Source organism: Balaenoptera borealis (assembly GCF_965194805.1).
Source record: "Balaenoptera borealis genome assembly, chromosome: 19".
NCBI lineage: Eukaryota > Metazoa > Chordata > Mammalia > Artiodactyla > Balaenopteridae > Balaenoptera > Balaenoptera borealis.
This window is the reverse complement of record NC_138878.1, coordinates 35,663,153-35,676,548: the sequence shown is the minus strand read 5'-3', so window position 1 is coordinate 35,676,548 and position 13,396 is coordinate 35,663,153. Positions and strand designations below refer to the sequence as shown.

Sequence of the window (13,396 nt, the reverse complement as noted above, 5' to 3'; positions counted from 1 at the left end):
AATGGAACAGAACTGAGAGCACAGAAATAAACCCACACATATATGAACAAGTAATTTATAACAAAGAAGCAAAGAACACACAATGGAGAAAGAATAGTCTCTTCAATAAATGGCACCAGGAAAACTGGACCGCTACATGCAAAAGAATGAAACTAGACCACTAACTCACACCACACACACAAATCAACTTCAACTGGATTAAATACTTGAATGTAAGACCTGAAACCATAAAACTCCTTGATGAAAATAAGCAGTACACTCTTTGATCTTGGTCTTAGCAACATTTTTCTGGATATGTCTCCTCAGGCAAGGGAAATAAAAGCAAAAATATAAAGTGAGACTAAATCAAACTAAAAAGCTTTTGTACAGGAGAGAAAACCATTAACAACATGAAAATACAACCTACTGAATAGAAGATATTTGCAAATCATATATCCAAGAAGGGGTTAATATCCAAAATAATAGAAATAACTCATACAACTCAACAACAAAAAACAAACAACTGGATTAAAAAAATGAGCAGAGGTATTAAACAGACATTTTCCCAAAGAAGATATACAAATGGCCAACAGGCACATGAAAAAATGCTCAGCATTACTAATTATTAGGGAAATGCAAATCAAAACAACAATGAGATATCACCTCACACCAATCAGAATGGCTATTATCAAAAAGACAAGAGATAATAAATGTTAGAGAGGATGTGAAGAAAAGGGAACCCTCATATAGTGTTGAAAGAAATGTAAATTGTTGCAGCCATTATGGAAAATAGTACGGAGATTTGTCAGAAAATTAAGAACCAGAACTACCATATGATCCAGCTATCCCACTTCTGGGTATTTATCCAAAGAATAAGACTAATTTGAAAAGATTTATGCACCTGTGTTCATCAAGTCATTATTTACAATAGCCAAGATATGGAAAGAACCAAAGCCCTACTGATGGATGAATGGATAAAGAAGATGTGGCATATATATATACATATATATATATATATATATATATATATATATATATATATATATATGTATATATTCAATTGAATACTACTCAACCATAAGAAAAGATGAATTCTTACCATTTGCAACAACATGGATAGATCTTGAGGGTATTACGCTAAGTGAAATAAGTCAGATGAAGAAAGACAAATACCATATGATTTCACTCATATGTGGATTATAAACAAAGAAACAAACAAACAAACAAAGAACAGATCAAACCAAACCAAACCCAAACCACAGATACAGAGAACAGAGTAGTAGTTATGGGGGGTGGGGAGGGCAAATGGGTAAAGGGGGTCAACTGTATGGTGACAGATGGAAACTAAACTTTGGTGGTAAGCATGTTGTAGGGTATACAGAAATCAAAATATAACATTGTACACATGAAACATATGTTATAAATCAATAAAAAAACTTGTTACCAAATTAAAAAACATAGAGGAAAAGCTTCGCAACGTTGTCTTTGGCAATGATTTCTGGATTATGACACCCAAAGCACAGACAAGAAAAAGAAAAAATAGACCAATTAAACTACATCAAACTTTTGTATCTCAAAGTACACAATCAAGACAGTGAAAAGATAATGCAAAGAATGTGAAAAAATACTTGCTAATCATGTATCTGATGAGAGATTAATATTCAGAATACATAAAGAACTTCTACAACTTAACAAAAAACCAACAACCAAGTCAAAAACTGAGTAAAGCACTAAATACAGGCATACCACACTTCCAGACCACCACAATAAAGCAAATATTGCAATAAAGCAAGTTATATAAAGTTTTTGGTTTCCCACTGCATATAAAAGTTATTTTTACACTATGCTGTATTATATTAAGTATGTAATAGCATTATGTCTAAGAAAACAATGTACATACCTTAATCAGAAATATTTTATTGCTAAAAAATGCTAACCACCATCTGAGCCTTTAGCAAGTCATAACCTTTTTGCAACAGTAACATCAAAGATCACTGATCACAGATCACCATAATAAACATAATAATGAAAAAGTTTGTAATGTTATGAGAATTACTAAAATGTTAACACAGAAACATGAAGTGAGAAAATGCTGTTGAAAAAATGGCGTTGATAGACTTGCTCAACGCAGGGTAGCCACAAACCTTCAACGTGTAGAAAACGCAGTATCTGTGAAGTGCAATTAAGTGAAGTGCAAAATGAGGTATGCCTTTAGACATTTCACCAAAGAAGGTATACAAATGGCCAAGAAGCATGAAAAGATGCTCAACATCACTCATCATTAGGGAAATACAAATCGGAATCACAATGAAAAAAAAATCACACTTTATAGCCATTAGGATGGCTATTAACAAAAAAACAAAAAATAAGAAGTTTTGGTGAGGATGGGGACCAACCCTGCTGCATTGCTGGAGGGAATGTAAAATGGCATAGCTGTGAAACAGTTGGTGGTCCTTAAAAATTTAAACATAGAATATCCATATGATCTAGCAATTCTACTTCTAGGCATAGTATATACTGCAAAGAACTGAAAGCAGAGACTCAAAGAGATAACTGTATACTAACGTTCATAGCAGCTTTATTCATAATAGCCTAAAAGTAGAAACAACTCAATTGTTCATCAACAGATGAAAGGATAAATAAAAATGTGGTATTATACGCATATGGAATATTATTCAGCCTTAAAAAGGATTGAAATTCTTAGAAACGTTATGCTAAGTAAAATAACTCAGATACAAAAGGACAAATATTCCATTTATATGAGGTACCTAGAACAGGGAAATTCATGGAGATAGAAAGCAGAATAGAGGTTACCTGGGGTTGGGGGAATAGGGGCATGGGAGTTATTATTTAATGGGTATGGAGTTTCAATTTGGGATGTTACATAAGTTCCAGAAATGGATAGTGGTGATGGTTGTACGATGTTGTGAATGTACTTAGTGCCACTGAATTGTACACTTAAAAATGGCTGAGGGTGCATTTTATCATAATTTAAAAAAATATACAACCATTCTGGAAGGGTATTTGGCAAACTATGAAAGATTTACATCCTTTTACATCAGTAATCCCACTTCTAGGAATCTATCCAGAGGATATACCTCCAAGAATATGAAAATACATGTGCATAACATTATTCATTGTTAACAGTATGCTTGTAATTGCAAAATACTGTAAATAACCCATATGCCCATAAACTGAATGACTGAATAAAGTATGTACACTCAATGTACTACTGGGTTGGCAAAAAGGTTCATTTTTTTCTGTAAGATGGCTCTAGTAGCACTTAGTTGTCTTTAACTTCATTTGAAACAATTTTGTTAGACTGTGACAGCTGTCATATCAGTGTGCATTTAAAAAAAGACTTAACAAAATTGGTGAATTTTTGTGTAGCCATTTTAATATTGAAGATGAAAGAAAAAAAGCAACATTTTCGGCATATTATGCTTTATTATTTCAAGAAAGGTAAAAACGCAACTGAAATGCAAAAAAAGATTTGTGCCAGTGTATGGAGAAGGTGCTGTGACTGATCGAACATGTCAAAAGCAGTGAAGTTTTGTGCTGGAGATTTCTCGCTGGACGATGCGCCACAGTCGGTAGACCAGTTGCAGTGATCAAATTGAGAGATTAATTGAGAACAATCAATGTTATACAATGCGGGAGATAGCCAACATACTCAAAATATTCCAAATCAAGCACTGAAAATCATTTGCACCAGCCTGGTTATGTTAATCGCTTTGACATTTGGGTTCCACATAAGCTAAGTGAAAAAAACCTTCTTGACTGTATTTCCGCATGTGATTCTGTACTTGAACGTAATGAAAACGTTCTGTTTTTAAAACAAATTGTGATAAGCGATGAAAAGTGGATACTGTACAATAATGTGGAACAGAAGAGACTGTGGGGCAAGCGAAATGAACCACTACCAACCACAGCAAAGGCTGGTCTTCATCCAAAGAAGGTGATGTTGTGTATACAGTAGGATTGGAAGGGAGTCCTCTATTATGAGCTCCTTCCAGAAAACCAAACGATTAATTCCAATAAGTACTGCTCCCAATTAGACCAAATGAAAGCGGCACTCGACGAAAAGCATCCAGAATTAGTCAACAGAAAATGCATAATCTTCCATCAGGATAACGCCAAGACCGCGTGTTTCTTTGATGACCAGGCAAAAACTGTTACAGCCTGGCTGGGAAGTTCTGATTCATCCACCGCATTCATCAGACATTGCACCTTCGGATTTCCATTTATTTAGGTCTTTACAAAATTCTCTGAATAGAAAAACTTTCAATTCCCTGGAAGACTGTAAAAGGCACCAGGAACAGTTCTTTGCTCAAAAAGATAAAAAGTTTTGGGAAGATGGAATTATGAAGTTGCCTGAAAAATGGCAGAAGGTAGTGGAACAAAAGGATGAATATGTTGTTCAATAAAGCTCTTGGTGAAAATGAAAAATGTGTCTTTTATTTTTACTTAAAAAGCAAAGGCACTTTTTGGCCAACCCAATAACTATGGAGTTGTAAATAATAAAGATGATCTCTATGAACTGATATGGAGTGATTTCCAGGATATACTGTTAAGTGAAAGAAGCAAAGTGCAAAGAGTATAATATGCTTCTCCTCATGTAAGAAAAAAGAAGCTATGAGAAAATACACATGTATCAGCTCTTTTGTGTAAAAAGAAATGCATGATGGATACACCAGGGACTAATGTGATTAGTTACCAGCAGAGAGTTGGTAGGAATGGAGTGCAGAGAACTGGGGGGTGGGACTGGCACAGGAGAGGTGAGAAAGGAACAATATTTGAGTGTATCTTTTTGTAGAGCTCTCTTTGAATAATGGCAATATTCTAGGTACTCCGAAAATAAAAACAATTTAAAGTAACCATGATGAGGGCGGGGGGACACAAAACAAAATATAAACAGTCACAACAGTCACAAATGAACCTAAGTGTACTACAGATGAACCACACGGAAAGGAGAGAGGAAGACAACTAACGTAAGTAAATGAAACACCATATTTTGACAGCATGGCTCAAGATAAAAAGAACTGCACACAAATAGTGAACTCTGTTAGGAAATTTCTAACAGGGATATGGGTTAGCAATCCTAAAATTACTTTATGTGTATCCTAGGATTGAACAAATAAATATACCATGGATAATTAGAGCCAGATTTCTCACTAGAAGAGAAGGAAAGGGCTTTTTGGAAACATGGTTGGTTCTAAGGCTCGGGCAAGGAAAACACAAGTTGAGCCTGGTTCAGCCTGCGGAACAGAAAGTAAGGAAGTGATTTAAAAAAATAATGGGCTTATCCAAAGAGTACAGGAGGCAACCTGAAGGAGCTCCCAATGGCCAAAGCTGGGACTCTGAGCAATAAAGTAACTTTTATTATAGAGTAACATATATATATATTATATATAAAATAATAGAGTAAAATAAATGTTCATGAGCTCATACTGACACAAATAACTGAATAAATCAATGAAGGAAAAAGAACAGCTCTTCTTCACAGAATTATAATTAAGTGTAGAAGGAATGATGGAAACAGAAAACCACCATTAGGTAAATACTGCAGCAATAACTATTACGGGCAGAAATCATTAACAGATGCTAAAATTAGTGAGCAAAAGGATATTTGCACAGTCTCAAAGAAACTTATTAATTAGAAAGGAAAAATTATTGTTTATAGCAGAGAAATGTGGCAGACAGTATCTTAAGGAAGTGATCCAAGTTAGTGTAAGGCAAACCACATTATGTACCCTACCTCACTGGTATGATGTACTGAGACAGGTGGAATGTGATTTCTATGGTATTCTTGACAGAAATACATAACCTCAATTGAATCCATGAGAGAACATCGGACAAACCTAAATCAATGGGCATTCTACTAAGTAGCTGGCCAGTGCTCTTCAAATGCATCCAGGTCATTAAAGACTGAGGAAGTGTCACAAATGGAAGAGACTAAAGGAGACATGACAATTAAAGGCAATGTGGGATCCTGGATCAGAAAAGGACATTAATGGAAAACTACTGATTTCTCAGTAAGGTCTCTATATTGGTTAATAATATTCCATCAGTGTTAATATTCAGTTTTACTATGGTTTTGTAAGATGTTAACATTAAGGGAATCTGAGTGAAGGGCACAGGAGAACTCTACTATTTTTACAACTTTCTATAAGCTTAAAATTACTTTAAAAGTTTTAAAAAAAACAGTCAGTCTAAATCTTTGGGGAACATGGTTTGGTGGATTCACAATTATTCACCAAGCTGAATTCATACTACTGATAATTATTTTTAATTTTGAAAATCTTGAGAGAAGTCTCTATTTTTTGCACTCCCTATCATATGTTTATATCTTTATAATAGGTAGTGTTTCAACTTATGCATTACCATGTCTTTTTTCACACATGACAGTCAGTTCCTTAAGAATACATACTAAGACCTAGTTACTTCTACATTCTATGACTAGCAGTCTTCGTCTAAAGGAAATGCTCCATAATTGTATTCTGAATAAATGATGAAGTAAAAGATCTCAATGCTATAGGAATTATTTACTTACGCTCCACAAAGGAAGTAAAGAGCATTCTGAACCTGCTAAGCCGACTACCTTCATCAGCCCACATCCGTATCACCCCAACTCCTGTTTTAAGCATTACATCATTGGCCACAGTGCTGCAAAACTTGGCCTTCAGATTTTCAATAGAACTGCTCCCATCGTAGACTGCAACGAAGTTTCTCTTGCATTCATTTGAGTGCTCCATTTGATAATCTAGGAACCTCAAATAAATCTGTAACATTAAAACAAAGAAAAACAGTGCTTTTAAAAAGATACATTAAATTCTCTAGTTCTATTATCCAATTAATATGTAAGTTAAGACTGCATTGAGTTATAACACCTGACAGAAAAACAGTAGCTAAAAGGATGATGCCTAAGTAGGTAAAAGAACTAAGACTAATGGTCTGTTTCTTTGGTTGTCTTAATAATGAAACCAAGCATTAAGGAACCTAAAGTTTGTGTTTTGTCTGTAAAGAGAAGAAATTTTTTGCTCCACAAAAGCATGACTATCTTACATATTTTCCTTGTTATAAAAGCAAACTTGTGGTACTGACAAACTGGGAAAATAAAAGAACCATAATTCTATTACTCTAACAATTATCATGATAAACTTTTTTCAGTTTTTCTTCACATTTTAAAAAAAATTTATTTTATTTATTTATTTATTTTTGGCTGTGTTGGGTCTTCGTTGCTGCATGCACAAGCTACTCTCGTTGCAGGGCCCGTGCTTCTCATTGTGGTGGCTTCTCTTGTTGCGGAGCATGGGCTCTAGGCGTGTGGGCTTCAGTAGTTGTGATGTAAGGGCTTAGTTGCTCCACAGCACGTGGGATCTTCCCAGATCAGGGATCGAACCCATGTCCCCTGCATTGGCAGGTGGATTCTTAACCACTGCACCACCAGGGAAGTCGCTCTTCACATTTTCAAAACCTAAGTTTAATTGTAAGATACACACATCCTGCTTTTGCTGTAACACATCAAAACTTATCTGTACTCTTCATAACTGTAATCATTCCCATGATGTCTTGTCATTTATTTACCCACTATCTCACGGTTGCACATTTAAGTGGTTTTAAGATTTTACTCCATAAATTAACAATTTCTACATTTTCAGTCAGAATGATTTAAACTGGAGTTCCAAAATAAGCACTATTATAGTTTTCTATTTTGCTTAGTATCCCCCTTCCTCAAATTTTATAGGCAGCTTGCTACCTGGCAGTAAGTCATTCTTAAAATGTGCCTGACCCATTCTCATTTGAAGAGTTCCATTAGATTGTAGGCTTAGAAAGACCTTGAGTATAATCTCCAAAAGAACAGAATGAAATAGGTATTATTCTTTATGGGCTGGGAGGAAATTAAGGCTCACAGGGATTACGGAACTTGCCCAAGGTTACTTAGGGCGAGGATTTGAACCTAGGTTGCTCCGACTCTTAAAGTGTACGTTCTTCCCATTCCCTGGGATGCCTTCTATGTGTGCACACACACACACAACATACTCTCTCATACACAGTTCACCTTTTGGCTCTAGTTGTTCACAGGTGACTCTACAATTAAAATAATATTTTAGTGAATGAAGAATAAAGACTTCTTTGATTGCCATTGGAGACATCTAGTGGGTATTCACCTGCTGGTTGCTATCTCAGAGGTAGCAGTATGATGCCACACCCATTCTTTATTGTAAAGGGCTTCATAAAACAAAAATGTCAGATATTTTTCCCCCTAAAATACCTTGATGACATGAAACTAAGAACAAAAACTCAAAAATACAGCTCAGAGTTAAGTTTTGACTAGTAACTTTGGCTTATTTGAAATGACCAATTAGCCACTTTCAAGAGACTGGTGGAAAATCACCGGTAATGGATTTCCATTTCAAAATTTCATAAAACCTCCAAAAATATATTTTAACACAGAAGCAATATGTTTGCTTAAAATATATCATTTGTTTTCAATACTTTCTTCATCAGTCATATAACCAAAACATACTGCCCATGGTTCTCTAGCAGTATCACTACTACTGTAATTATTTGTCTTCTCCATTAGATTGTACCGTCTTCTAATGAGCGTATCACATGCTAATTCTATCCAGTACAATTCTTGCTGAGAGCAATTAATGAAAAAGTGACTAGTGACTATAAAACCTAGTTTGGTAGAGCTAAATACCAGGAAAATAATCAAGAAGTCTGAAGTATTTACTTTTTTTTTTTTTAAACTGAAGAAACATGGTACTTGTATAAGGCCATAGTAAATGCCCTTTAAATATATAACTTTTAAAAGTCAAGGTTTTAAGGCAAGTCATATGACAAGAATGACATTCTTTTCTATTGTGAATACAGTTAAATACTGAAGTTAATAGTTTAATTCAACTGATCTTCAGAAAATATTTCTAACAATATGAGGCTGACAAGTTGCAATGGGTGGAGGGGGACACAAACCACTCTTCTCTCACCTAGATTGCAGAAGATGAGATCTTTTACTAAACATAAATACTCCTGGCCTCTTACCCACTCCTATACCCTCCCCAGGGAAGTGGAGAGAGTCACTTGGATGGGGGGAATTTGGTCCCTTTTTCCTTCCCTCTTTCCCTGGACCAGTGAGTACGAGAAACAGTGACCTGGGTAAGTGGGTCTCTTCTGCAGATGCACTTTCCCTGGATGGGATGGTCCAGTCTAGACTGAGGTAGGAGGTGGACCTAGTGGGTAGGGAATTAGCAAGTCTAGTTTGATTCTCTCACTAAGCTGTTTCCCCTAGCCTTTAGTGTAATAAAGGGGCTAGTCTGAATCTCCATGTTCTCAACTGGTTCATAACTCCAGTGGGTAAAAAAACGCTTTTTATTAGAGCCTCCAAAGGCCCCAAAAGAAATGCAATGAAATCCTCAGAAAGCTGTTATTTTTATGGAAAGGCCACTGATAAAAATAGACTAAAACACTACTTACATACTCAAACACCAATGACTTCATTGGTATATATAAGTGAATATTTCTTCAACATCACCCATTAACTAGTTTACCCCATTTTGAGTACTCAAGGGTTATGGTGGTCTTTCATATTTTTTCTTTTAAAGTACTTAAAATCATCTGCTTACTTTCTTATTTAACACAATTTTAAAAATTTGACCCACTTTTTACAAAATAAATTTATTTTTGGCTGCATTGGGTCTTCGTTGCGGCACATGGGCATTCTCTAGTTGCAGTGAACGGGGGCTACTCTTCGTTGTGGTGCGAGGGCTTCTCACTGCAGTGGCTTCTCTTGTTGCAGAGCACAGGCTCTAGGCATGTGGACTTCAGTAGTTATGGCACACAGGCTCAGCAGTTGTGGCTCACGGGCCCTAGACCATGTGGCCTCAGTAGTTGTGGCTTGTGGGCTCTAGAGTGCAGGCTCAGTAGTTGTGGCACACGGGCTTAGTTGCTCCATGGCATGTGGGATCTTCCCAGACCAGGGCTTGAACCCGTGTCCCCTGCACTGGCAGGCAGATTCTTAACCACTGCGCCACAGGGGAAGTCCCTTGATCCACTTTCCATGTCAACTGTGAACAGTATTTTTTATGTTAACTTTAAAAAATCGACTTACTTTTATTAATAAGAAGTAACATTCTCCACTATTCAACATTCTAGGTCACACTCCTAAAAAACTTATGAATATAGAATCATTTCTTCACGAAGTATTACAAGAAAGAGCAAGATCTAAAGTATTAATTTCACTTAAGCATTTAAATACTTAACTATTATATATGGTCAAAAAACCCCACCTCTGTACATTCATCCCTCAGTATCCATGGGGAACTGGACCTAGGAAGGACCAGATCTGGATACCAAAATCTGCAGATGCTCAAGTCCCATATTCAGCCCTCTGTATTTGTGCTTCTGCATCTATAGATCCAACCTACTGCAGATTGTGTAGTACTGTAATATTTATTGAAAAAATCTCTATATAAGTGAACCTGTGCCGTTCAATTCTGTGTACAATTGACCCTTGAACAACGTGGGTTTGAACTGTGCAAGTCCACTTATATGGGTTTTATTCAGTAAATGTATACTACAGTACTACACAGTCTGTAGTTGGTTAAATCTGAGGATGCGGAACCTCAGATACAGAGGGCTGACTATAAAGTTATACTCAGAATTTCAACTGCAAGCAGGTTGGTAGCCCTATCCCGTGTTGTTCAAGTGTCAACTGTACAGCTAAAGCCTTCTATGTTCCCATTATCTTTCCTACACATCCCATCCTAAGTATAATTTTTATAATTCCTATGTACATTTTTAGATTTTTAAATTTATGTATCTATAAAAATATATAGTATTTTTTGTATACTTTATTTACTTTTTTGTATATTTTAAAATCTTGGATCAACTGTAGAAATGAGTCACTATCCATTTTCCTTTTGGACATTTAGCTTGCTTCCACTTTTTAAAATATTAAATACTGCTGTAAACATTCTTGTACTCTTGTTATGCTCTCATACGATGAGTATCTGGGTATTTATCTAGAAGCAGGGTTGCTGTATTGTAGGACATAACAATTTTCAGCTTTACCAGAGCATGCCAAATGACTTTCCAAAGTGGCTGTAGCAATTTATTCTTCCAAAGTAAGTTAAGAGAATTTCAGTTCCTCAATCCTTGCTGACACTTGGTCACAACAAGACATTCAGTCACGTCTCAAGTAATATATAATAAAATCCTCTGACAAATGCAAGTCAAGCGACAGCCACCATAATCAAGAAGTTCCATCACCCCCCAAATTCTCTCCTGCTGCTCCTCAGCAGTTGAAATCCATCTTCAATCTTGTTTCCTGGTGACCAATGACCTTTTGCTGTCGTTCCACCTTTCCCATATAAATAAAATTTTTTTTTGGCTGTGCTGGGTCTTCATTGTTGCACATGGGCTTTTCTCTAGTTGCGGTGAGCAGGGGCTACTCTTCGTTGCGATGCGTGGGCTTCTCATTGTGATGGCTTCTCTTGTTGTGGACCCCAGAGTGCACAGGCTTCAGTAGTTGTGGCGCGTGGGCTCAGTAGTTGCGGCTCCTGGGCTCTAGAGCACAGGCTCAGTAGTTGTGGCACACGGGCTTAGTTGCCCCTGCGGCATGTGGGATCTTCCTGGACCAGGGATTGAACCCATGTCCCCTGCATTGGCAGGCGGATTCTTAACCACTGGACCACCAGGGAAGTCCTAAGTAAAAATTTTATACAAATAAAATCACAGTATTCTGAGTCTGGATTCTTTGATTAGCACAATGCATTTGAGATTCTTCCATGCTACTGCATCACCAATAGTTCGTCTCTTTTTATTCCTGAATACATTTCACTACATAGATGTACCAAACTTTATTAACAACTGAGGGACACTTAAACTGTTCCCAGTTTTTGTTCATTATGGATAAAGCTACCATGAACATTCACATCCATGTTCTTTGTGTGTAAACATATTTTTCTTTCTCCTGGGTACCCAGCCAGGAGACTGCTGAATCACATGGTAACTTTATAAGAAACCATCAAGCTGTTTTCCAAAATGGCTATATTATTTTGCATTCCTACCAGGAGTGTTATTAGATTTTCAGTTGCTCTACATAGTTCCCAGCACCTGGTATTGTCGTTTTTAAAAATTATTTTAATAGAGGTATAGAGCTATCCCATTGTTGTTTTAATTTGCAGTTTTGAAATGTCTAAATCTTCTTTGGTGAGGTGTCTGTTCCAATCTTCTGCCCATTTTTAAATTGGGTACTTTTCTTATTGTTGTGTTTTGAGTTCTGGGTTAAAGAAGTCTTTTGACAAACGATTTACAAATATTTCCTCTTAGTGCCTTTTCTTTTCACTCAACAATGTCTTTCACAGAGAAAAAGCTTTAATTTTAATGAAGTCCAATTTATAAGATTTTCTTTTATGGATTCTCCTTTGATGTCATATCTAAGAACTCTTTCTCTAACCCAAAGTCAGAGATTTTGCCTATGTTTTCTTCTAAAAGTTTTGCAATATAGTTGGTTTTATATAAGATATTAAGATATAGGTATAGGTCAAATTTTTTTTCTTTTTAAAATATGGGTAATCCAATTGTTCTAGCACCACTTGTTAAAGACTAGACTATGCTTTCTCCATTGAACTGACTTTGTATCTCTGTAAAAAACATCAATTAACTGTATTTGAATGAATCCTTTTCTGGGCTCTATTCTGTTCCACTGATCTATGTGTCTGTCCTTTTGTTAGTACCACACCGCCTTGATTACTGAAGATTTAAAGTCCCAAAATCAGGTAGTGAGTCTTCCATCTTTGTACTTTTTCAAAATTGTTCTGGCTCTTGTAATTCCTTGCCTTTTCATTATACTCTAGAAACAGTCTGTCGACATTTGCAAAAATATAGTGGGGGTTTTAATTTCAACTGTGTTCATTTATATAGATCTATTTTAGAAGAACTGATGTTAACAGTACTGAGTCCATCAACAGGTATACATAGTATATATCTCCATTTATTTAGGTCTTCTTTGAATTCTTTCATCAGGGTTCTGCAGGTTTTCAGTTTACAGATTCTGTGCCTATTTTTTTGGGGGGGGGAAGTGCTACTTTAAATGGTACTGCTGCTTTCTTAATTTTGAACTCCAATTGTTCATTCTTCAAATGTTGAACTAGATAGTATAGTTGACCCTTGAACAACATGGGAGTTAGGGGCACTGACCCTCCTTGCAGTCAAAAATCCATGCATAACTTTATAGTCAGCCCACCATATCCTTGGTTTTGCACCTGTGGATTCAACCAACCATGGATGGTGTAGTAGTAGGTATTTACCCTAAAAAAAAAAAAATCCATGTATCAGTGGACCTGTGCACTTCAAACTCGTGTTGTTCAAGGATCAACTGTATATATAAAAAATACAATTGATATTTGTC

General features: G+C 36.1%; 1 protein-coding gene across 3 annotated transcripts in view; it reads right to left on the bottom strand.

Moving 5' to 3' along the window:
• Positions 1 to 13,396, bottom strand: part of NETO2 (neuropilin and tolloid like 2) — a 73,244-nt gene that overhangs the window by 22,099 nt on the left and 37,749 nt on the right. For all 3 annotated transcript variants that reach the window (XM_082366816.1, XM_082366817.1, XM_082366818.1), the window contains one exon: positions 6,533 to 6,761. In XM_082366816.1, the coding sequence (XP_082222942.1) occupies positions 6,533 to 6,761 (229 nt within the window). The remainder of the gene's footprint in view (positions 1 to 6,532; positions 6,762 to 13,396) is intronic.